Source organism: Antrostomus carolinensis, unplaced genomic scaffold (assembly GCF_000700745.2).
Source record: "Antrostomus carolinensis isolate BGI_N321 unplaced genomic scaffold, ASM70074v2 scaffold6099, whole genome shotgun sequence".
In the NCBI taxonomy this organism is placed as follows: domain Eukaryota; kingdom Metazoa; phylum Chordata; class Aves; order Caprimulgiformes; family Caprimulgidae; genus Antrostomus; species Antrostomus carolinensis.
In genome coordinates, this window is record NW_010339293.1 from 214712 (window position 1) to 238750 (window position 24039).

The window sequence follows — 24039 nt, forward strand, 5'->3', positions numbered from 1 at the left end:
GCGGTTATTGCTCTTTCTTCTCTAAAACCTTCCAATTTCTAAGACTCCCCCTTTCCTACAAAAGTCTGAGCCTTGCATCTCAGCATTCTTTTAGATTAGATGTTACAGCCTCCCAAAGCTGATAATTCAAGGTTACACCTTGAAACATTTACACAGCTTTTTATTCCGAGTAACAACTGACTACCAAGAGAATTATTTTATATTGAGAACAAAAAAAACCCACCCCACCTTAAAAATGCCCTTAAAATCAATCTGCAGAGCTACCTTTGCACAGAATGCAGAGACAGAGATAGGTGGCTGCTGCTGGAAAATTATATTAAAAAAAAAAAGAAAGCAGCAAAACCCAAACAACAGAACAATGAGAAAGGAGGAGGGTGGAACATGGCTTGAATTTTTAATTGACTGCAGGCAGGCTATGGAGACAAACAGAAAAGAACATACCCGTTTTTCCTGTGTTTTTCATCCAAGTCTTGTTTGAAGATTCATTGTCAAAACCATCAAGCTGCAGTTCTTGATACTCATCTCCAACATGTGCCTGATGGTCTATGATGTCTATGGGAGACTGGTGAGACCCTCCGCATTTCTCGCTGGAAGTAACCCAGTGCTCGGGACCATAGGTACCTGTTAAAAAATACCAATGCCAATTAATATTCTAGCAGCTCAGTAGTTATGGGTAACTCTTAAGTAAGATGATGAAGCACTTAAGTTACCAAGGTAACTCTACCACAGTTATAGTTCCAGCATATGAAAGAGGTTAAGACTTGTAAACTTATGAGAAGATTGAAATTCATTAGCTTTGTGCAGTACTCCAACTTTGCCTCTAGCAGTAATGAACAATGGCCTTTTTATTTTTTTTTAATTACTATTCTATAAAACTATCTGCAATTCCCGAATTCCCCTCATGCATATGTTATGAATTAGCATGGTGTTACAGGAACTTTCCTAAAGCTTCAGCTTTAATATATCACTATATAGTTTAGTTTTTCACACGAGACAAATAATGTAACAGCTACCCATCAACTCGTGTTCATGCAATACTCTGCTTAGATAATATGATCTTTATTAATGATCTATTTTCTTTTGGAGGTTTTGAAGCCAGAAAAGATGAAAAGTAAGAATTGTGCTAAATGTAGATTAGTAAATCTGCATAAAAAAACAAAGGAAAAATACTACATTAGTCTGGATGGAGGAAGCAAAGAGAACAATGACCTGTCAAGAAAATACTCTAACTTACTTTTGCTGCTACTCTTACATGAATTTTCTGTTTTCCTTATTAGCATAGTTTATTCTCACCTGATGTAAACGACTGTCTCAAAACAAGTCAAGTCAAATATCAGCAGTAAACGAGAAGCTCCAAGGACTGATGGGCAGTGCCTTGCATGTGTGTCTGTCCCTGGGCACATCAGAACCATCCGTATTACAGGACAGCTAGCCAAAAGCAGACACAGAGCCAAACACTGTGACCTCTCTTCCCCTCCACACCCCTCTACTCTCTTTTTTGGTTTAAAAAAATTACAGGGAAGAGTTTACATTCTGGAAAGTAATATAAACTTCTGTAATTTGTGAGTCCATCACTAGCCACCGTGCAAGGTCAGTAAGGGAAGAGCATGCTACAGCTGCAAAGAGAAATGACACAAGCAGCCTCTGTCCCTAGCATGTCAGGGGTATGACAGGGTCCTCATGGGCTCAGCCCTAACTCATCCTGCCCATTCTGTGAGGTTCTCCAACACAAATAGTCAATAAAAATAATACATAAAAATAAAAGGTTTCAGGCAAAGACCTTGTCATCCCCACCACATATCAGCTCTGGTTGCAACATAACACCAGGGACCCTCAACAGCACATGCAGGAGGATCCCCAGTGAATTTCAAATTTTTCTTATGACCTCCCTCTCTAACTCTTAAATTGTATTAACAGAGACTAAGAGATTATCTTCCTGTGAGTGCAAACAGTGGTTTAAGCTCCTGAAATAACAGCACAGAGTTCTTATAAAGCACTTCTCGCTCACAATTCTTGAAGTGCTTTGCAGCCGGGATCAGAGCCGTTATTCTCATATAAAGACAGGGAAACTGATGGCCTGCAAAGGAAAGCAGTTTGCCCATCTACCAAAACCAAGTTACAACCCGGAGTTGAACTCTGCTCTCCTGAGATCCCTGATGTCATACCTGTACCGTACCTCCAAACGACACAGTCAGCCTGTCTGTGCGATAGGCAGACAGCAGTAAGTGATGCACCAATATGCATTTATTACCCTTGCATCTGAGAAGCGTATGTAAACTCAATTAGTGCCATCCAAACCCAGCAGCTGGGAAGGCCACTTTCTTTGGCCCCTGGGTTTTAATCTGTCTAGTTGCAAAATGCATTCTTCCTGTCTTCCCATGAGCTAATGCAGGACACTTAATCAATAGGAAGATTTTGTACTATACTCATCGCACACAAATGCTGTATGGTAACCAAAACAACAACAAAGTGTTTTACTTTCAACTACAATTAAGCAAAATTGCAACATCCCTTAAAAACCATTTACATCATCTGTCCAGGTTAAAAATCAGTTCTGTTTATCTCATGGTTCAACTTGTATTGTCAGCAACAGTCATTTCCACTTAATTTCCCAATGTACCACAGCCAAGGAGAACAGAAGTATTGAAAACTCTACATGGGGAAAACCAATCGTGTTCTACTCAAACACAGACATTTTTCCTGATTCAAGATGCTCTTAGTAATTCGTTTGCAGTGAATTAATTGGCAATTCAGATTTACTTTTCATATAACTTTACATTTATTCCATAAAATTTGGAAATTTGCTTTAAAATGCTTAGTACTACACAGAATCATCAAACCTGCCAGCTCTCATTTTTTGGCTTTGTTATAAACATGGGGTGAGCTTTTCAAAAGCACTCTGCTCACAGAGGCTATCACAGTGGTTTCAGCTGTGCATTCAAAAGGAGCTGTGAACTCAAATTTTTCTCTTTTAAGTATTTTGGTGATCCTTCAGTCAATGGGGAGTGGTGTTTGGTGGTTTTTTTGGGGGGGGGGTTGAGTAGGCATATTTATTTTAAGAGAACTGTAGGGTTCCTTCCATGCATCTTGTCACAAAGACTTTTTAAAAAAAACAAAACAAAACACCCAGTACAGCCAGCTCTCAACCAATCTGCAGTGAGAACTGTCTTGTCAAAATGAATAAAATAAGCCATAAAGGTAAACAAACAAATAAACAAACCACCATGTTGAATTAAAACCTCAAGTAACTTGGGTATCTGGACTGACTCTTGCTGAAATGTTAAAGTTAAGAATTTTTAAAAACATTGTCTTCTTTTTTTTTAAATTAAACTTGTTTAGATTGATTTAATAGCAATACATCTCTTTCTCTAAATATAGTAGCTTCACTTGGTTCTAAATTTATAATTTACAAAAAAAAGCCTAGCAGTATCTGCTCTCTTCATGTGATAGTATTAGTTTTCATGCATAAAATGTTTCCGTATTGGTGCTGAATTATTAAAGAAAAATCTAATGCAATGAAAGTCTCCCAGCAATTCAAAAACCCAAGTTAGTGCTGGTGCTGTGACTCCAAGTCCTGACATCCCAAATTACAGTCATAAGGCTAAGCTCTGATTTAGAGGTTCAAGACCTGCTAGTTAAAATCAGCACAGGATTTTATAAATGGCTAGGTTTTCCATTAATTTCTTTCAGAAGTTTTTGATATGTAAATTATTACATGCAATATGACCTACACCATTATGGCAGCAATTCTAGACAGAAATAGAGGCCGTGACCCCAACATCTCCATTCCCAGCAGCGCAGGATTGGGGCCACCACAGCTTTAACAATTAGTGTGAAAAGGCAAAGTGGAGCTGGGAGTAGGAGGGGGAGGGTGTGAGAAGAAAACTTTTACTTTTGAGTTTGAGACCTAAGTAAATAAATTATATCCCCTAACCCAGAAAAAATAAGCTCAACAATCTATAAAATGTAATCAAGAATAGTGCAGCGGGATTCATTTATTCACTGGTAGCCATCAGAAGGTTTAAGCCTAACTGCCTGCTTTTTTCCATGGACATTCAAGTGCAGTTTTAATTGAAACTGATCTTCCACTACAGATTTCAAATTAATTCTTCTTCCAAGTGTCTCATGCTCCAGACATCCTTGCCTTGCAAAAAACCCTATATCATTAGAGGAGGAAATAGAACACTTTTTCTAAGCTTGCAGGTATTGATTACCTATTCCTTCCATCAAAGCACAATTGCCATTCTGCACTGTATAAATCTCTTCAGCGTTAGACACTTTATAAAGTACTGAGAATTATATCATTAATCATTTGCAGTTGCACCTGTCTTGCTTTATTGAATTCTTTGTTTTTTAGAACTTTAAATAAATGCTTTTAAATAAAAACATGACACTAAATAAAGACTCTGTTTCACTTAAACCTAGTAAAAAAAAAAAAAATCCCTTCATTCTGTGTGTGACATTTACCCATCTGAAACAGAGTAACTTACAGCTATTTGTATTTCATTTTTCCAACAGTAAACTTGGTGGCTTTAATCAAATAAAATTTGGAATGAATTTGAATTGGCCTTTTAAGGACTAACAACTAATTCAGTTTTCAAAAACCCAAACAAGTTAAGAGCCCTCACCTGTCTTAATACATGATACACACTTCCACTGAGATGGTGGGACAACCCAAGTGTCAGACAGCCCCATCCTTTCCCTTCCCCAAGGAAAGCCATGAGGAAGGGGAATGTGGCCACAGTGTTCCCCTGAGAGCTGCAGAGAGGGGGTCACCCTCTCCCAGCTGCCACAGGGTGTTTTGTCACCCGGCCCCACCACACAGGGCTGCATGGACACTTGCTCTTGTTCCTGGTGGGTTCATGGGACAGAGCATGTCTCCACCAGCCCCAGCAACTCCAGCCCCACCGAAACCCAGCCCTGTGTCCACTACAGAGCCCATCCATCTCCTGGGGTTGGCAACACCACGGCGCATTTTGGATTGCAGCCAGGTCTCTGGGGATTTGACCCTCTCTCCACTGAAATCACGGGCAAAAGAGCTGCTGGCTTCCAAGGCGTGAAAGCAGAGCCGAGGTCAGGAACTTCAGCAACACCGCAGCTTCCTACACACGACGTTTTAACACCAGAGATGTTATCATCCATCTTCCTCTGAAATTACTTGATGCTTCTTAGATGGGTTCTGCATTCTTTTCTCATGCAAAATCTTGCTGTCAATGACTGCAGTATCTTTGATAGTTTTTTTTAATACACAGGCTGCTCTTTAAATAGAATCCAAGATTACTTTTTTTTTTCTTCTTTCTACTATACAACCTAAACAAAGAGCAGTCTTCATTAATGAAAAACTATTAAAATAATCTATTCTGCCAAAATCTAATTAAAGCTTATATAAAAACTTCCACTTTAAAAAAATATATATTTATTTTTCTTTCACCATCTTTTGTTTAAAACATCTCTTATTAAAATCTTGATTTTTAAATAATTTTCCAATTAATGGATCAGCTATTCTGATACCAACTGGTGTGTAACACACATATGCCTTTATAAACACCCAGATATAGCTTAACAGACATTAGTAATTTATAAGTAATAAGGTTTTGATAATTTATTTATAAGTTGGGAAATGGGTAGAAATATCAACACCTATTTTTTTTATAATTTTTACTTGTTTTTTACATTTTCACAGAAATCTGACTTTAAAACCCAGGTCCAGCATTCAAAGAACTAGTATAGGGGTTTTAATTTCGGAGGATTTTTATTATTTGTTTTTATTGCTGGGGGAGTTTTGGGGGGGGGGGGGTTTTGAGGGTTTTTAAAACAAAATTATCTCAGAGAAATCTAAGTGCATTTGATGCCTCAACTTTTTGGTTTTGAATGAAAATGGTAGTAATTATTGCAAAGCAACCAAAACCCCTCAATTCTGCAATTAAAGCAAATTAGCTTGGTCACTTCATGGGGACAACCTATCCCATCACCTTAATACTGGAGATCATTCATCCGTGATTATGTGCAAGGCAGATGGTCACAGAGCCGTAAGAAAAAGGGCGCTGCAGAAAGGCTCATATCCCTAATCCCTTCCTAGCCCTACTTTGTCCTCAGTGCTCCATGGCTCTTGCTACTCACTTGCATGTTCAGTTTTCTAACACCAAAAGAAGCTACCCTCATATGAAGACATAATCTATACCACAGGCATCATGCCCAGGCTTCATGTAAAGTCGCAAAGGCTCTTTTCTTAATGGGCTGGAAGGATATGGGACCAGATCAGCCAAAATAGGGCAAAAGCAACACACTAAGCAGTGGCTTGGTATCTTCTTGGATGGCAGCGGTATTCGGTTGAGTACGTTAGTGATGCCAACCAAGCAGGTTGCCTCTAGCACCTATCACAGGCTGCCTTCCTATTTAAAGCACAAGAGACAAAATCAGAAAGGATTCAAGTGCTTAAATGCCAAATCTCACTTGAAAGTCAATGGGGGCAGCCTCTGACACAGAATTTCCAAGTGTCTTGCTATTCACTATGTGACAGTGTCATGCCATTCAGTGCAAGCGGGTATAAAAGGGAAAATTCCAGGCTTCTCTTATGGCAAAATCCAACCAGTTATTAAGGATGGATGGAATGAAATAGCACTTCCTCTTCACACAAAACCCTCCCAACCTCTGCTTGCACAGCTCTGGATGGGTATCTTAACTTAAGAGACCACAGCAGGTAAGAACCTCTGCAAGTTTTACAGGCTCTGGATAAATAGGGATGCTTTCCTTTGCACAGACTGGCAGCTATGACCATCTCGGCATTTAGCTGAGCAACACTACAGATGTGAATCTCTGCCTCTAAGTTCCTGTCATACTTGAACTGGTCCATCATGAGCCAAATCTCAAGAAACACTGAAAAGAAATGTCACCAGCAGTAAACAAAACCAGTTCCTTTTTTCACACTGAGAAAGAGCAAGGAAGTGATGCCTTTGCTGAGCTACAAAGCAATGAACTTCAGTAGCAGGCTGAATGTTCAAATAGGAAAAAAATGCTTTTAAAAAATCAAGTATCAGTGAAATTCACCATAGAACTGAATGCATTTTAAGATCCTTCAAAACTCTCAGTCTGGGGCTTCTCTCTGTTATCTGGGACAAAACAATTGAAACTGTTACTTGATGCCATAAACCAAGACCTCATAATTACTTTTTGCCATTTAAAAGCAACCACATCAGTAAGTCCGGGAAGGTACCAGAGAAGATGCTTATGCCATGTGAGTTACAACATGAGTCAAGGCACGTACTGTAGATCCAGACTGGCTGAAAAATCAGCCTCCCTTCACCCTTCTCCCTCTCCTCTCACCTCCAGCTCCCTCCTAGGAAGAAGAAATAACGTGAACCCTGTAGGATGAAACCTAAAGACTGCATTTAGATATAAGGCAGAAAAGAATGATTTGAATGACATTATCTCTTGCTGAGTGATTTACCCTGAGGCTGCAGGGGTAAAAGTACAAAAATCCCTGAAAGCCTTGATAAAAATCACTGGTGTCTTTCAGGGGCCTTCCCATTGCAGAGAAAGCAATCAAGCTGTTGAATCATTATATTAGGGGGAGAAGTTGCTGAAATTATACTGTCTTGCACTAAAATGACATACCAAAATCAAAGAGATGGAGAAGGAGAGCCCATAGTAGAGTTCACAGTGCTGTTTTGAACAAAGATTTCAGGATTTCCTACCCTGAGGGAAAAGGGCTTTTCATTTTATTATTCTCTGTCATCACTCTGTTTAACATGAGACAGTCATGCTTGCAGAAAATTCCAATTACTGCTTGAAAAATGAGACTGAATATCAAAAGCAAGATCCTGAAGAGCTTGCTGAGACCCAAACAGGTCTAAGCACCATTCAGTCTGCAAGCTCAGTGCAGAAAAGAGTGTGCAAGACATGTGAGAGTCGTAAACAACCAAGGACAGGGTTTTGGAGAACTGAAAGAAGCCGAGAGAAATTTTCCCCACGAACAATCTCTGATAAGGGATATCTCAACCGGCAGTTGTTGGAACAAACAGAAATACAGGAAGACGGAACAAAAAGGGTTTGGATTTAGATAACCTTTGAGCAACTGCTAGCAGCCACATCAGAGGCACCAATGACTCCTTTCTGCACCGATGCCACCACACCTACAGAAATGCCCAGCCGTGGGGCTGTAAAAGCAAAGCTGCTCTTTAAAACTGATTTTGTCAGTGATACTGTCTCACTGCCAAAATGTGGCAAAGAGAGAAAGGAAGGCTTTAAACCATACTCCTAAATACAAACTATCCTATAATGTCTGCAGGTTTTAAACCTGAAGACGAGAGTGAGGTACATGTTCTTAAATTTTCACATCCACAGATGTTACAATTATTGCTGGATTCTTCAATTAGACCTTCAAACCTTCAATTATCTTTGGCAAAATTTTTATTGTATATGTTTTCAAAATCCTTGTATTCCTTAGTATATATGTGAATAGCGGGTTTTTAATATATATCCCACACACATACATATTTATACTTTCTGCATCCTAATTTTGTCCCTTAAAAAAGTATGAAGCTGCTATGAATCTTGTATGAAGCTCCCACTGTACCTATCAACCTGTCAGCAGCACAAATATATGATAAATAGCCAACGTCGGGAAACACCAGGACCTTAAGAAAAATGTTGCAGGAAGCTCACAATAAAGTGGAGTTAGTGCAATTACTAAAACAAGCTTTTTCCATAAACATTTCAAGTTTTAGCATTTGTGAGCTGAATAATTTACCACCATACAAAAGTGAAAATGGTACTAAGTTTAGCTGGGCTGGCAAAATGTTTGGGGGGTTTTTAAGGGGTGTCTCACACAATAAACTCTTGATAGACATGACTAATGAGTTGTTGAGTTTTGTAACTCTAATATTTTAAAAATATTTATATTGAGCACAGAGCACAACAATATCAATGAAATTATCATGCAGAACTCACTGAGTGGGAGGATGAATTGTGGTAGAGAAGGTGCCCGCTGGTGGCAAGTGACTGAGACAATATACATCTACATCCTCTGTTTTTTAGAATCTTCTGCATTTTTAATAAATGTATCTGACATCTCACACCGTTCATTTCATAACTGTCTGAGGCCTTTTTAAAACTGCTCATCCCTGAGCTGCATATAATAAACGAGGTGATAACTTACAATATAAGGAGAAAACAGGAGATTAATTTATATGGAGACATTGTAAATTAACTTTCTTCTATTCCTATACTAGTTGAGTAAAGCTTCATGAAGGCTAGGGACAGACATAAAAATAGATTTTTTTTCCTAAATATAATTTTAAAAACTATAAATCCTAATATAGAAATTACTGAATGAAGATGTATTATGAATCAATGCAGTAGCTCAACGACAGCACTTTGCGTTGCTGGGAGGAAGACATATATTTCAGTAATGGGTGCCTTGGACAGGGCACGGGTGCCTTGGACAGGTCATGTCTGGGACAACTTCCTCTGCAGAAGGGTCTCTCTCTCACTATCCTTTTTTTACCTTAGCAAGGTAATAGCTGTATAATGACAGACCTTAACAGTAGAAATATGTATATGGGTGTAGTGCCCAAATACTGTAGAAGGAAGAGGGGGTCCGTTCCTCCATGTACAGAGCAGCAAAGAGCTCCTACCTCAAAAAGCTTACAATCAAACAACGTAAGATAGAGCTGCAAGCAACCCAACATGAAGCACCTCAGATTTTAACACATGCAGCCCTCCAGTGCTAACCTCCCCAGTTCTGTAACAACCTTGCTTCATACTCTCTTCTCCAAAGCCATCTTCCTGACTGCATAACCCACTATCACACCAGAAAGGCAACCAATGATCCCATGGGACAGAAGGGAAAAGAAACACCAATTCTTCCAAAGAGTGAAGATAAAATTAAAAATTAGTCTGGTGTTTCATGGAATGAAACAGATGAAGAAGGAACACAAGCACATATAGTACTGGTGTAAACCACGGTTCCAATTGGGCTACTCAAAGGAGAAAGCACAGCATGAAAAAAGCTCTGAGAAACGAAAACAGAGGAAACGAGGAAGAAACCGGGCAGGAAACTTTCCCACCCAAGAGTTGTTAGATACAGATGGAGGCCTGGGGAGCTTCAAGAAGACTTTGTTGAAAGCAGAGGAAGGAAGAGGATCTGAATTTGGCTTGACGCTAATTACAGCATCCCTTGCCAACACCCAGAGCAGGCAGAAGGGAGAGGGCTGAGCAGAGAGCTTGCTGCTCAGTGCCTGTGACCTTACCACTGCATTGCAGGTGATGACCCCAGTAGGAGCCAGACCAACCTGAAACTGGGCAGCAGCCTGGGAGCAGCTGCTGAGCTGAAACTGTGGGAGAGACCTCAGGCTGTAGGAGAGGTAAATCTGCAAGAACAGGTATGGTGGGCTAAGGGACCCTTTTAAGGGTGTTTTGTCTTTAAAACAGAGCTTTTGCCTTGTTTGAGAGCTTGACTGAGACCCTGCTAAAGCATCAAAGCTCCTGTGCTGCTTAACCTTCCCATTGTCTCCGAGATGAACATTGAACGACAGCGACAGTAATAAGCCATGACATTTAAGTCAGGAAATCTCAAAGTCCCATCTTGTTTCTCTGTCTCCTTCCTACCACCAGGAGCAACACGCTCCATTTCACTCTCTTCCTTTATAAAGGAAGAAGTTCACTTGTCTCATCAGAGCATCTGCGAGGATTGCTCAAAACTTGAGGAGAGCTGCAGACATAAAAGCGCAGGAACTGGGCAAGACACGACTGTCCCACTATGGATCTTGGTGCCAGGCTGCCTGCAAATGCTTTTAGGAAAAACACAGTTCGAATCATTTGTCAAAGCCCCACAGACGACTCCTACTACTTCTCACATGTACCCTTAATAGCCTTGATCTCACCAAAGAAACTGCTAACGTAAATGATGCCTCACTGTAACTTAATTACGTCCAATTTAGGTGGGTACAGGAACAGAAAGTACCTTTCCTTGATTCCCATCTGTTCCTCATAACTAACCAAAGGAGTCTTCCCCAGAGCTCTGTCTCTGAAAGCCAGCATGAAAAAAAAAAATAAAAGGAGGAAAGAAAGGAAAAAATTGTATATTTTTATTGAATTTTTGCAGGATGCAGGTTAATAAAACACCCACCGAGAGCACAGAGCAATATAGAAAAGGAATAAAGGGAGGGAGGGCTGATATCAATAAAGCCTATCCAGAGGTACTGGTGGAGTGAAAGTACTCATGATTTCAAAAGAAAGCTGCTAGAAAAATGATTTTCACTTGTTCCTTTGGCTCAGGTTTAACATTTACAGAAAACAGAAGTGTCCTGAGCAGAGGGTGGCTTAAAAAATAAAATCAAGAAGATAAAATTATCTGTTGCTGAAACTCATCACCTTCAGCTTTCCAATACCCCTTGCTGATCCTGACTGGACCCAAAGATAGCCACCATGCTAGTACCTTATTGTTCAACCCTATCACAGACAACACTGCAGTCCCCAGAATCACTCATTAAACTTTGACAAACACTGGCTTTGCTATGATAATTCCTTTTTAGGTAAAAATCAACTTTTGCCCAGCTAAGTTCTTAATGGCATCCCTGTTACAACAGCCTTCTCAATCCAGCTGTCCCTTTCACTAATATGCACCAGTAAAATAGCTCCCAGGAGAGTTTCTGGGAGATTGCCAGCTTTTACTTAACGACACATCGTGAACCTTGGCCTCAACTGCCATTAACATTCAGTCTATGCTTCCACCATTAATTTAAGAGCATCAGGAGTATGGATAAATAGGAAGACAATAAGCAGCCATAGCATCCAGCTTGAGGTACTCAAGCAGATAGCACTGCTGCTGTAGCTGAGAGAGAGAACACGTACAACAGTTTTTCTTGTTTCTATTCTGTATCTGCCATTGCCAATATGTTACACGAAACAGCTTAAAGTATTCAAAACTGGCTTTAGTTTTCCAATTAGGAAAGTCCAGAGTTTAAAAAACGAAACAAAACAGAACAAATCCCAAATCCACAAACCAAAGTAATCAAAAGGACCTGATGATCCCAAGGTGGATCTTATTCCATTGCACCCCTCTTGCTTGGATGAGTTTTAGGTAGGAGTTCAATAGTGCTAGAGGAGAGCACCAGCAGCAGCCCCTCTCCTGCCCTGCTGTCCCCTGGCCCCGCAGTCTTGCCCAGCCAGGACAGGCAGAACCTCTTTCCTCCCGCTGGCACTGCCCTGCGGCGGGGAACCTGCGTGTGAACGGCTGAGCAGCTGCTGTGGGGAAAAACCAGCTGCTGCAGAGAGCTGGCAGCAAGGCGACTGCTGTGATGGATGGAGTCAGGGCGAGCGTTGCAGGAGATTCACTCCCACAGTACCAGCGGTGCACGTTCAAACACAGAGTTAAACAAAAAAACCCCCAAAATAAAACAAAACAAAAGGCTAGGATAAACGTGCTTTCCTCCAGCACCGCATGAACATTTTGTTTAGGGACTGTCACTTTAGGGACCATCACCCAGGAGCACAGCTGGCAGGCTTCAGGCCACAACTTGTCACTGGGATGAAGCTTCCCCAGGGCAAGGTAAGAGCATCGCCTGTCCCTTCACCCCACACAGCTGCCCGCTCCCTCCGATGGGAGCGTCTTTAGCTACCGCCAGCGAGGATGCTCAGGAGCAAGGCAGGTGCTTCCACACAGCACTCCTCATCCCTCTCAGCCTGATGTGAGGAAGGCAGCAGCCAGCTTTGAACACGCTTCCCTGTGCTGTTTAGTCACAGCAGCGTTTGGGCAGCCCACAGTGACATATACCATAAAATGGAATCTGGAGTGTATCGCTTAACTGTGAAATCTGTAAGATATTGGATTTATATGGTGTCTGCAGAGCACATTAGAAGATCATCATCATTATGTCTTTTCAAGACAGCCATAATTATTCAGGTTGTTATTCTATCTCACCGGTGCTTTTGAAAAACTATTTAATATTAGCAAACCCTCACTAAAAACAATGTTTTGGTTGAGGGACTAATCTTCATATCAGTACACAGCCATACCTGGTCTTATCTACATTACCAATTCCCTGCTGATTGAGCGGATTCATTAACAACACCATCTCTGGCGAATGAAATGAAGTCTCATTCTTCGTATCACTGGTGCCTTGCTGTTTGCTTTTCCTTCACAGTGTGCACACAAGTAATTAACTTACTATGCTCCGCTAGCTCCTGACACGTTACTTGGCATAGAAAAATTCACCAGCAGGTAGTTAAGCATGCAAAATATTTTCAGTCAAATGAACTTCATAACAAAGCGCTACTTAGGAGTAATGCAGCTCTTTCTGATAAAACGCTAACACACCATTTCACCCGTACCAACAGGAGCTTCTCGAGTGGTAAGAAAAAAAGACATCATTTTTATCACTTTTGCTAAATATATACAAAGTTTCATTAGAGGGAAAAACTTGCAAGCAGTAAAAATGTTCACTGAAGGGATGAGTATGGAGATCAACCTGAATGGCCCTTGTGAAAGTCTGATGTAACAAGGACAGACACAAGATTCATATGGTATAGAAAAACAAACAAAAAAAACCCAAAGAGGAGATTCACTTCCATGCAGCAATACGTACATTACTGGTGTCTGGAAGTACAGAAGAACAGTGCATTTCAATTTTTATATCAAATAAAAAAAGCTAATTTCCTATTTTAGGCACAGACTGCTTTTAAGCCTAGAGTTCAATGACAGTGAAAACGCCCTAAATAAAAACATGCAATTTATTATACATCCATCTAAAAGACTCCACCCAAGAACATGACTTGAAATATTTAAGTCATCTCAGTAATGTCAAGAGGTAAAACTGGAGTAAAGTTACTCCAGTTTTATCTGTCCATACAATGAAAGGTTATGGTACAAACAGATGGTGACTTACTCAAGGCAGAAGCAGCACTGGGATACTGGGCTGACCCCAGTGCAGACTGGTGACATGGAACATGAAAGTGAGAGGACTGGCACTGATTTTGATAACACCAGGACTTTCCTTTGGGAATACAAAGACACTAGAGCCTTTGTGGAGCACTCCTCTGATCTGAACACATTCTAAACGATGACTTTAATTACCTCAATAATTTGTTCAGTACCAGAGACCAGGAAGCATGTGATCTTCATACCAAGCTGGGGTAGTCTGGTTAGTGTCGTACAAAACAATGTCACTCTCTCTACACTGTCCCAGTCCTTCCTTTAAACCAAAAGTAGCTGAAACTCAAAAATGTATATAAAAATACTTGGGAAAAAAAAACAACTAGGAAGTGGGCTAGCATAAAGACCCATTCACAGTATTATTAATCCCAACTTTGACCTTTTGTGACAAGTTCTTGCTCAGAAGTTCTGCAACTGTTGATCTAAATCAGTGGAAATTGTGATCTTTAAGTTTCCTTTTACACAAGGAAAAATCCTTCTGCAGTCCTGGAAAGTGAAACTTTCCTTTTGCTCAGTTTCATCCAGAAGATATTTGTTCCTTTCCCCTTCACGTACCACAAGCCATGTACCTCTACCAAATTCAGACTGTTGTTTCAACTCATTCAGCCACAGAGTTAGTTCCTCATGTTCCATCACAGTAATTTTTGCTTGTGACAAAAGAAATAGATCTGCTGAGGTCAGAATTCACCGTAATTTGTGTGTATCATGTTCCTCTATTCTTGCACTGCTTTCAACTCGGCTTATTTAAATATAGCTCCTGTCATACCCATCATTTTCAGTTCACCTGTTATGCAGAACCACACACTCCACCTCCAACAGAGCAGACGTTGCCTCGGCTGCATAGTTTATACAGATTCTCTAACTCTCCTCCAAGCCTGAAATCATTATTCATTTACAAACTAGATGTTCCTTAAACAATACTTCCATTTGTTTGACAGGCACGTTAATGTATGGAACAGAAACCAGGTTTTGTTATTTCTGATTTTCATAAAAAATTAATGACCTCACTTAATAGCCACTGGCATCCTTGATAGTTACTCAGGTCTGTACACAGTTCATTACACCAAGGAAAACCTTGTTATATCTCCAAAAGGCTGCTGAAATTTGCTGTGTTCCAAAGGATGGAATCTCAGGTTTTGTTTGGTTTTCCACATTTACGATATCAGTAAAAAGTAACAGATTTTCATGCCAGAAGGAGCAGTTGGATAACACATACTGACATGATGAGCATGAGTCATTACACTTCATAAAGTTACCTCTCTACAGAGCCTTAAAAGCAGTTTTCACCTCATTCAAAAAGGTATTCAGCATTGAAGAAATCAAGACCTGAGAAGTCATTGTTTCAGGGGTTTTGGTTTTTGTTTGGTTTGGGTTTTTTTTTAAGATTGTTTCAGTGTTTAATTGACCTCCAAGTTTCAATGTGCCACTTCTCATGCCAGCTCATCAGGTCACCAGCCCAGTCTTTCTTTGCCTTCTAGTCATAGACTGCAAGAGGTCTCCAGGAGACTGCTTTATTTTTGCTTTATGAAGATGCATGTTTCTCAAGGGACTTATCCATACACTTGCAGAGAGGCTTGATTAGTAAATGCAGTTGGGGCTGGACAACTTTCTTTCTGGAGGAAAGTCATTCACTGCCCAGAACTATTGTCCAGGCTGGAAATTCAGTGAAAACACTGAAGTGACCTAAGCAGAGCCCATCTACTGCCTTAGTTAGAGGATGTTCCCTGGCTCAAAAATGAGTAAAGGAATCCTGTCCCTCCTAAACCACAGATATCCTCCAAAAGCCCAGATTTCTTCTTCTGGCTCTGATGGAACTTGCTAATGGACTTGCAGCAGCCAAAAGGCAATGGAGGGAGAAAACAGATAAACATAACCAGACTAAGTACCACTAACAAATATCCACAAAAGTTCTTTTTTTCCTTTAGGTCAACTCTGAACAGTTTCACCTACAAAAATGCAGATGCCAATTAAGCTTGCTGTGGAGGTGAGATCACTTCCTGCTATGCTAAGCAATGCTGTTCCACTGCACTTCTCTGTATCCCTGTGTTATCTATTAGCTCACACTGAAGCCAAGAGCTTTTTGAGGAGTAGAATGAATTTCTGATCTTGTTTTGTTCAGAGTAAAATACAAAATAGATTTCAATCCATGACTGGAATTTCTTGCCAGTACAAATCTATAGGAATTAGTTAGAGTATTCTGATTATTATAAGGTAATCACAGAAGCAGTGTTTGGGAACATGGACCAAAGTAAGTAATTAAACACAGCCTTCCTGATTATAGAATATGTCTTAGATAATTTAATGACTTTATTAAAGCTGCAGTTGGTGGACTTGAGAGACTGCAGTCCTGGTCTCATGAGAATGAATTATGTTCAGGGTTTTACACTAGAAAGTTTCCAGGCTCTGTGGCTTCACAGGAACATTAGAAAACAAAAGAAGAAAGGTCCAGGAGCCAGAAGGCAAATAAGAACATTAAAACTACTATCTTTTCTCAATCTCCCACTTATTTATTTTGGTTGGTCTCACTACTTTTGAGCAACTGATCCTGGTAGCACTCCAGTGTAGTGGGGTTTTTGACAAATACTCAACAGAATCTAATGCCAGGGGAAATAACAAAAGAAAACAAAACCATCAACACCAAAAGCTGGGCTAACACATGTGATCCACACAGGTGCCCAAATGCCAACCAGTCTTCAGTGCTCGGCTCAGAGCCACTTCCATTGCCTTTATAAGCAAAAAGGTGAAACACCAGAGACTGCTATTTACTTCAGGATGCCTTTATTCTAGAGGACACCTATACAGCCGTACTATCTAGACATAAAAGAAGGGGGGGTCTTGGTAAAATCTGAGGTATTTGTATCTTGCTCAGGCCTTTATTAAGTAGCATTTTACAAGCACACATAGCACTCCTGTTTCTTCTTTGGTTGTGATGCATTCTGTACAAGTGCCTGCTCTCAGTAACACAACCTGGTGCATACCTTTGGGTGGAGAAGATTCTTTTCTGAGGGACAGAAGCTCATGCAAATAGTAGGATTTTGTGAGAGCGGCTGAACCATATATTTTTTTTTTAATGTCTCTTTTTAATTAATAGTGATGCTACCTGACTTTTACCCATATAATACACCTTCTGGTCTCGTTGGTCTTGTCAGCAAAAAAGCAAGCAGGGCTTATTCTCAAGTAAATTCTGGACGTAATCACTTATAATTCCACTAACACAGAGAAGCTAGTAAATCAAGTAATAGAAGTTTATTAATTTAGGAGTTACTGAGACACATCTTATTGATCTTATTTACTCACACTCAGCCTCTAGAGTTGCCTCATAGCTCCAGTTTATACCTCGATTAAGTGGTTCAGAGAAGCCTTGCATTTTACAGTATGCACATCATGTAGCATAATGCTCCTGGTATGATGACTTGCCAACTAAGCAGCAGATTTATTGTCCTAGAAGAGACTCCAGTTTTACTCACCCAGGGCAGCCAGCACAAACACGCAAGAGCTTTGCTGTGAGATGCCTGGCGCTAACTCAGCTGACAACTGTCTTGTACTCAGCTTTAGTTCGCTTGCGTTTCCGCCACAGTATCAGTTAGCTACCGATTAGTTTCCGTTTTCAGCATTCACATGTTTTTTGTGAACATTTCTTTTTATAGGCTGTGATTCAGCAAAGTACTTAAGCACATGCTTTACTTTAAATAGCTGAATAATCCAATGTCTTTTCAGCAAATGTTTAACTTCAATTGTGTGAATAGTTCCAGTTCAAGGGCTCCTCGTATCTTGGACACTGAGCGCTCGCTTATGTGCTCTATTCATTGCACAGATGTAATATTATTCATGGGCTTCACATTACGCATTTACTTATATGCTTTGCTAAACAAGGTCCTAAAGCAAATATGCCACAGTCAGAGTTTATTTAATAACCCTTCTACAAATTCAGTTCTACATTGTCAGGCATTTTAAGAAGGAAAACTAAATAACCATAGGATTTACTGCAATTTCTTCCATATCTGTACCTTGATTTAGCACTGACTGCAATTGTGGCAACACAGTTCAATAAAGCACTAGAATTATTTTTTCTCCACCCATTTTAGGAGATGTGTTTGAATCTTAAACAAAAAAATAATAATAGAAAAAGAATAAAACTATCCTGTGTTAAAACTACCTCTGCATAGGCTTCTCCCCATAGCTCACAAGTCATGCAGAGCCACGGTCTGGCATGGAGGCTGCAGCCAGTGCTACATCAGGAAGAAGGAGCCTCTTTGGAGAACTTGCCTCTCGATTTACAGTATCCCCAGCCCTGCCATGCATTTCAGTGTCCAAATAATTATATTTCATTACAAAAATATGACCAGAGTCTTCTGTGGACCTTTTCATACTACTTCCCCTCTGGCTCCAGTCATAAAGAAATACTTGGGACAGACTTTCAAGTTCCTTTCCCATAACCACTGCTGCATTTTTACATGGAAACTGATGAATTCTCCTCTCAGTAGAAGACTCCAGCAGCTGTGGCTTTAAGAAAAACACCAAATACTGTAAGACTAACAATAAAACTACCAGATCTGGCAGTGCTGCCTTACCCCTTCGGGCCATTTCCATTCTGAGCAGCTCCCTACTGAACCACACAATGCAAGGCCCCTTATGAGTTTGTTGGCTACTGCTTCAGATGTTTCAAAATACAGAGGTTTAAATTATTAGAACACAGAGTGGAAAGAAAAAAAAAAAAAAAAAAAAAAAAGGCTGCCAAAAGCACAACTCTACATTTCCTAGATAAAAAGGCAAAGAATGAAATTCGCACTTTACAGGCATTTGCTCTTGGAGCAGAACACCTCCCTTGCCTGGTATTAAGTCCCATTGTTTCAGATGAAAGCCCCTGTCCCAGGCCTGCAGGTAAAGCAAGTTTATATCCTAAACTGGCTGAAGAAGCCAAATTAAAATAGGTAAGAAAATGTAAACAGAACCAGATGCACCTGAGAAAAGAAAGAAACTAAAATTGCCTTAAAAGATAAAAGGATTAAGCTCTTTTGACCAGAAGCTGTAAAACGTGTAATGAATTTAGACTTTTTTTTTTCTTTCCAAAAGAAGAAAGCTATTTAATGAGATAACTGTTATTAAGATAGAGCAGAATAACTATAATGTAGAAAACTGCTCATTAGTTGGGGCTTAATTGCTCTTATAGTTGGTGAAGAAGCAGTAATTACTATACCAAAAAAGATCTATATTTAGAGATTATTTGTTTTTATGCATGGAACAAGAACACTACTTTGATATTAAATCAAAATTTAGCCAGAATGTATCCAGTGTCATTCCACTGGAACTGAACACTGACAGCCATATAACTCTCCGCAAGAGGAAAAAACTATTGATTATAGGAAGGAATGTAATTGTATCGTGAAACAGGACTTCGATACATTTATAGTTATTTATTCACTGTGGTCATACTGTTTGCCTGTTTTGTTTATAAATATTTACCATGCACTATCTTCATAAAATAATTATTATTCAATGTGCACAATAAAGAGAAGACATCCGAGATCTGGCTGTGTGTTTTTCCATTTTAATCTGTCTGACAATACTTTAATTCCGTTTTAACACACAAGTCCTTACAGCTGGATGTCCTGAGCGTTCTTTGCCAGGTTACGCACGCAAACATTTACAGAGAAGCAGTGTCTTTGTTCATGTGGCTGCCCATCTGACAGCTCAGAGGATCACGCAGGATCCCGGCTGCAGTCCACCAATTCCTGTAGGAGAGCTGATGTTCTAGGACATTTTGGTGACACTACAGAAGATACTAGTGACTGGAATATTTTTCATCCTCTACAAGCACTCAGTAATTCTTTACAGGAGTATTTAAAGAGTCACTTAAAAGGCAGCCTCTTAATTGATACACAAATGAAACTTGCATGCAAGTGCGTGGGCTTCACCCCGCAATGCTCCCATGAGCAGCTCCACTAAAGTTCAGGAAGAAGAAGAGGAGTCCATTGCTCCCACACTAACGGGGCTTTCATGCCAGATTCACATGGCACAACATGTCCTCAAGTGATGAATAACCTAGTGCTTTGGAGTAGGCAATGGTCTGCACTCAACAAGGAAGGTACAAGTCTGCCTTCCCTTGCAGACTCACAAAGGTTTGGGTAAGCCCTACAGACTCAATCTCTTTTAGGTGTGCAGGAACTCTTCATCAGGAGCTGCAAACTTCCTTCACAGATGTTACAAGGACATAAAGATTAAACACCCATGCCCCTGTCCCACTCCTGTCCCAAACAGCATCCAACTTCACTAATGCTAAAAAAAGATAAAAGGAAAATTTTGTTGGATTTATCATCAATATCTGGCTGGGATCAACAGCACCAAGATGAAGTACAACCATTTGGTGATATTTGTATCACCTCATTCTCTCATAAATCACGGTTATAAAACAAACACTGGCAGGAGAGCCAAGGTTAGAAACAATAAAGGACTTTTGGGCCAGTTTTTATTTAATTTGATTGTATTTCAAGATAATGATACCCCTTTAACTACAGGAAGGCATGCTCCATCTGTTCTCCAGAGCCTCTAAGGGCTTGCAATTTCCTTCCATGTGCAACTCCAGATGTTAACTAGGAGCCCGAAAGGCCCCTATGACCCAGGTTCCTTGTTCTCGCTCCCTCAACAGCACAGGGGAAGCCTACAACAGTGATGAAGACCGCATAAAGCCTCAAGCACCACACCAAAAATTTAAATGAGACTTTAGCAGCACAGAGTGTCTTTTGCAAATCCTCACCTGGTGTGAGCAGATGAGATTAGCAGCATTTTTGGCTTTCTGAACCCAAAGAACCAGGGTAGGGTCTTCTAAATACCAGAGCATTAAGCCCAGATCAACAGTGCTCTGTCTTTATCCAGCAAGTGTAACCAGAATAACCTCACAGACATGACCCAAGGCTTTGCCCTACGTGGAAATACATAAATATGGGGTTTTTTCGGAAGTCTGGAACTCACGTGAACAATATCACCTTAAACACTACCAAAATATTTTGAATGTAGATTTTGCAATCCCTTCAATTAAAAAAAAAAAAAAACACACAACAAAAAACAATCAAGAAACCCCACAACAAAAAAAATCAAAGCTCAAATGAGTAGAACTATGAATTTTAATTCCTGGAAGATCATTCTGTGATAATTACTAATCCCCTTCTATTGCTCAGGTAAACGCAAGGGAAGAATATTGCAAAGGAACAGGTAACTGCAGGGTAATTTTACAAAGCAGGAAGCTTTTCTAGCTATAGTCAGCATTCAAACTTGCATATAAATAAATTCCAGTCCAAACAGATTCTTTATACTGCTTTCAACTTCTTATTGCTTGCACAAATCACACTTACTCCTTTATATTTATAGAGATTTTTTTAACAGAATCACCATTAATAGCACAGCAGATCAAATATTATTCCAAATTTAAATAAAATCTGTTCATCATTATGGTCATTAGCTAATGGTTTTATCTTCCTTTGGGACCATAGTAAACATTAAAATTCAATTTATTTAACATTTACTTCTCATAAAACAAAAAAGAGCATAATTTCCTTACTGCAATAACAAACTCTTGGGGTCACAAAACTCATGAGAGTTAGGTTTTAAAAAAAATGCACTTCTGAAGACTAATGAGGTACTGAAGAGAGGATGTGAATATACACAAGAGCTCTTACATGGGCTATGTGCCTAATTCTGCAACTACTAATTTTTCTACCACTGCAAACACTGTAAGGCCTGGGGTTTTCAACCTTTTTGATTTGTACACTGCAAAACCTCTCTCGAGAGGGTGCAGATCCCAGTAATTGTGGATTTAAGCCCATTGATAATCAGTTTTCTTTCCTTAGCTACCATTCATGGACCCCTTATAGAAAACTCATGGATCCTTGAAGGTCCACAAACTGAAATCTGGGACAGATTACAGCAGGTATACATCTGCATGCATCCAGTATCACAGAACATCCATAACGCAGACACCAGCATACACAACTGTCCTTGTGATGACCACAACTTTCAAACAGCTGTGTGAAAACCTTTGTTTCTCTTTTGATACATATGCAAACTCTGATAAATGCATTCTTTTCACTGACATTGATTTTCTTTCCAAAGTTCCCTTTGTCAGCTGATTTGTTAAGTGCTAGAGGACCGCACATCTTGCTGACTGGTGCTCCCCGGTGTATTCATTCTCTTTACAGGTTCCCCAGCAGGACGACCATGATTTCACTGATTATTTTTCAGTAGACACTTTGTTAGGCTACTTATAAACATACTGACCTAATTGCTTTTAATTATTCCAGTGGAGGCTGTTTTTACAGTGGCTATTTGCTTCCATCCAAAAGGAGAAATACTGAGAGAAGCATTGAAAAATCCATACCCTGGGCTTCTCTCTGAAGTCTAAATCAATCAGTTGTAAATGTTTATTTGCACGTGTATCTATTGTGCATGTATGCATGCATCATATAGGCCTATTTTACATCTACACCCATCTGTATATCACATAAGCCAAATGGGGCTAAGAAGATAGCAAACCCATTTAATTCTCAGTTTCAGAGTCGAAGTGTTTTCTTAACAGCTCTGTGAAGGATCAAAGCAAATTTAATGTCTTCACTTTCTTTCCTAGCACATGCTTAGAAAACTGGTTAAATCTTAGGTATCCATCCGGGCTGTTAGTATTCACATATATATTTTTTTGTATGCTGCCCATATTAAAAATGCTTCTTGAAATAGGTGATATGTAGAGCTACACAGAAAGCCAGTTATGTACAGCTACCCTTTTAGCAGGCAACTCATCTTCAACTGCCATACAATCTGCAAAATATCTCCTGTGAACATCAGGATGGGTTGGACTGTTAATCTAAGTGAATAGCTTCGTGAAATATAGTTCACCACCAAAGTGAAGATGATGCACAGTTCAACAGGGAAATCCATGAGGGACAAAACCGGGAAGCGATGATACATGGAAGTCTGTCCCATACACTCTCCAGAGTTAGGAGCAGGGAGAAATCTCAGGATATTTGGAACTAATTTTTTCTTTTTCTTGGTTGAAGTTTTAAAACTCAAATATTAAAGACAAAAAAAAAAGGAAAAAAAGCCCCACAAAACAAACAAACAAAAAGAAGCAGAAAAGTGAAAAAGACAGCAGATGGTAGAGGCACCATGTAACTTTCTGCTAACTCCTCATTTTTCTCTCTAAGGACTGTGCAGTACACACAAGACCACAAGATCTAAAGAGGAAACACTTATTCTCATAACAGTTTGCTGCCCAGAAGACAGCAATATGCTGAAAGCAAGTCTAAGCTTTCTTCACATTTTATATTCAAATACCAAAGGAAAATTGTTATTATCCATGAACAGAAATAAGCTCACTTTCGAGAAGCTTTTTCAGCCACAGAGTTTTGTGAAATGAGCAGCTTCTGTGTTATTCTTAACATTCAGTGTAATATTTTTTCAGCAAGGGAAAAAAAGAGGCAGAATGTAACATTTCAATTAAAACAAACAAATCAAAATAAAATAACATCCACAAGATGTTTGTGAAATTGTCCCTCCTGGTATGAAATAAGATAAGGTTGAAACAACCTGTTAGCTAAGGTTTTCCAAATATTTTTTTTTAAATGCTTCACAAAATAGTATGCTTGCAACAAAGCAAATTCTTATCTTTATAATCACTAAAACACTTTCATAGCATTGTAATTCTTAAATAATACTGTATTGGCAACTTGACTATTGCATTACTTACTGTGCCACTGCAAGTGGCTGGATTATTCCTGGCACATAACTTGACATCTTGGAAGAAATTTCCTGAAATTCAACCAATGTCATTTCTCACACCTATCGTTCAGAAGAGGTACATGTACTGTCAAAAGGGTTTTCACTATTTGTACCTACTAAGCTTGGATCTAGCCACCTACACAGCTCTGTTAAATGGTTAAAGATGAAGGTTCATACTATCAAGAATCTATACTGAAGGGATTTCTTGGAAAGTCAGCTCCTGAAAGCTTTGCCGAATTCTTAAACTCAGGACTAAACACAGCCTGACTCAAATCCACTCACTGTGCAATCCCACAACACTCAAAACATCCTCAAAAACAGTTTTTCAGCAGTCTTTCACT

The 24039-nt window shown here is 39.6% G+C and overlaps 1 protein-coding gene across 1 annotated transcript in view; it reads right to left on the reverse strand.

Moving 5' to 3' along the window:
* LOC104531017 (protein tyrosine phosphatase receptor type G) overlaps positions 1–6853 on the reverse strand; it is a 197527-nt gene extending 190674 nt beyond the window's left edge. Inside the window, exons 1-2 of the mRNA XM_029086950.1 lie at positions 6724–6853; positions 442–621 (exon numbers count right to left, since the gene is read on the reverse strand). Coding sequence (XP_028942783.1) covers positions 442–621; positions 6724–6853 — 310 coding nt within the window. The remainder of the gene's footprint in view (positions 1–441; positions 622–6723) is intronic.
* Between the last annotated feature and the right edge of the window lie 17186 nt (positions 6854–24039).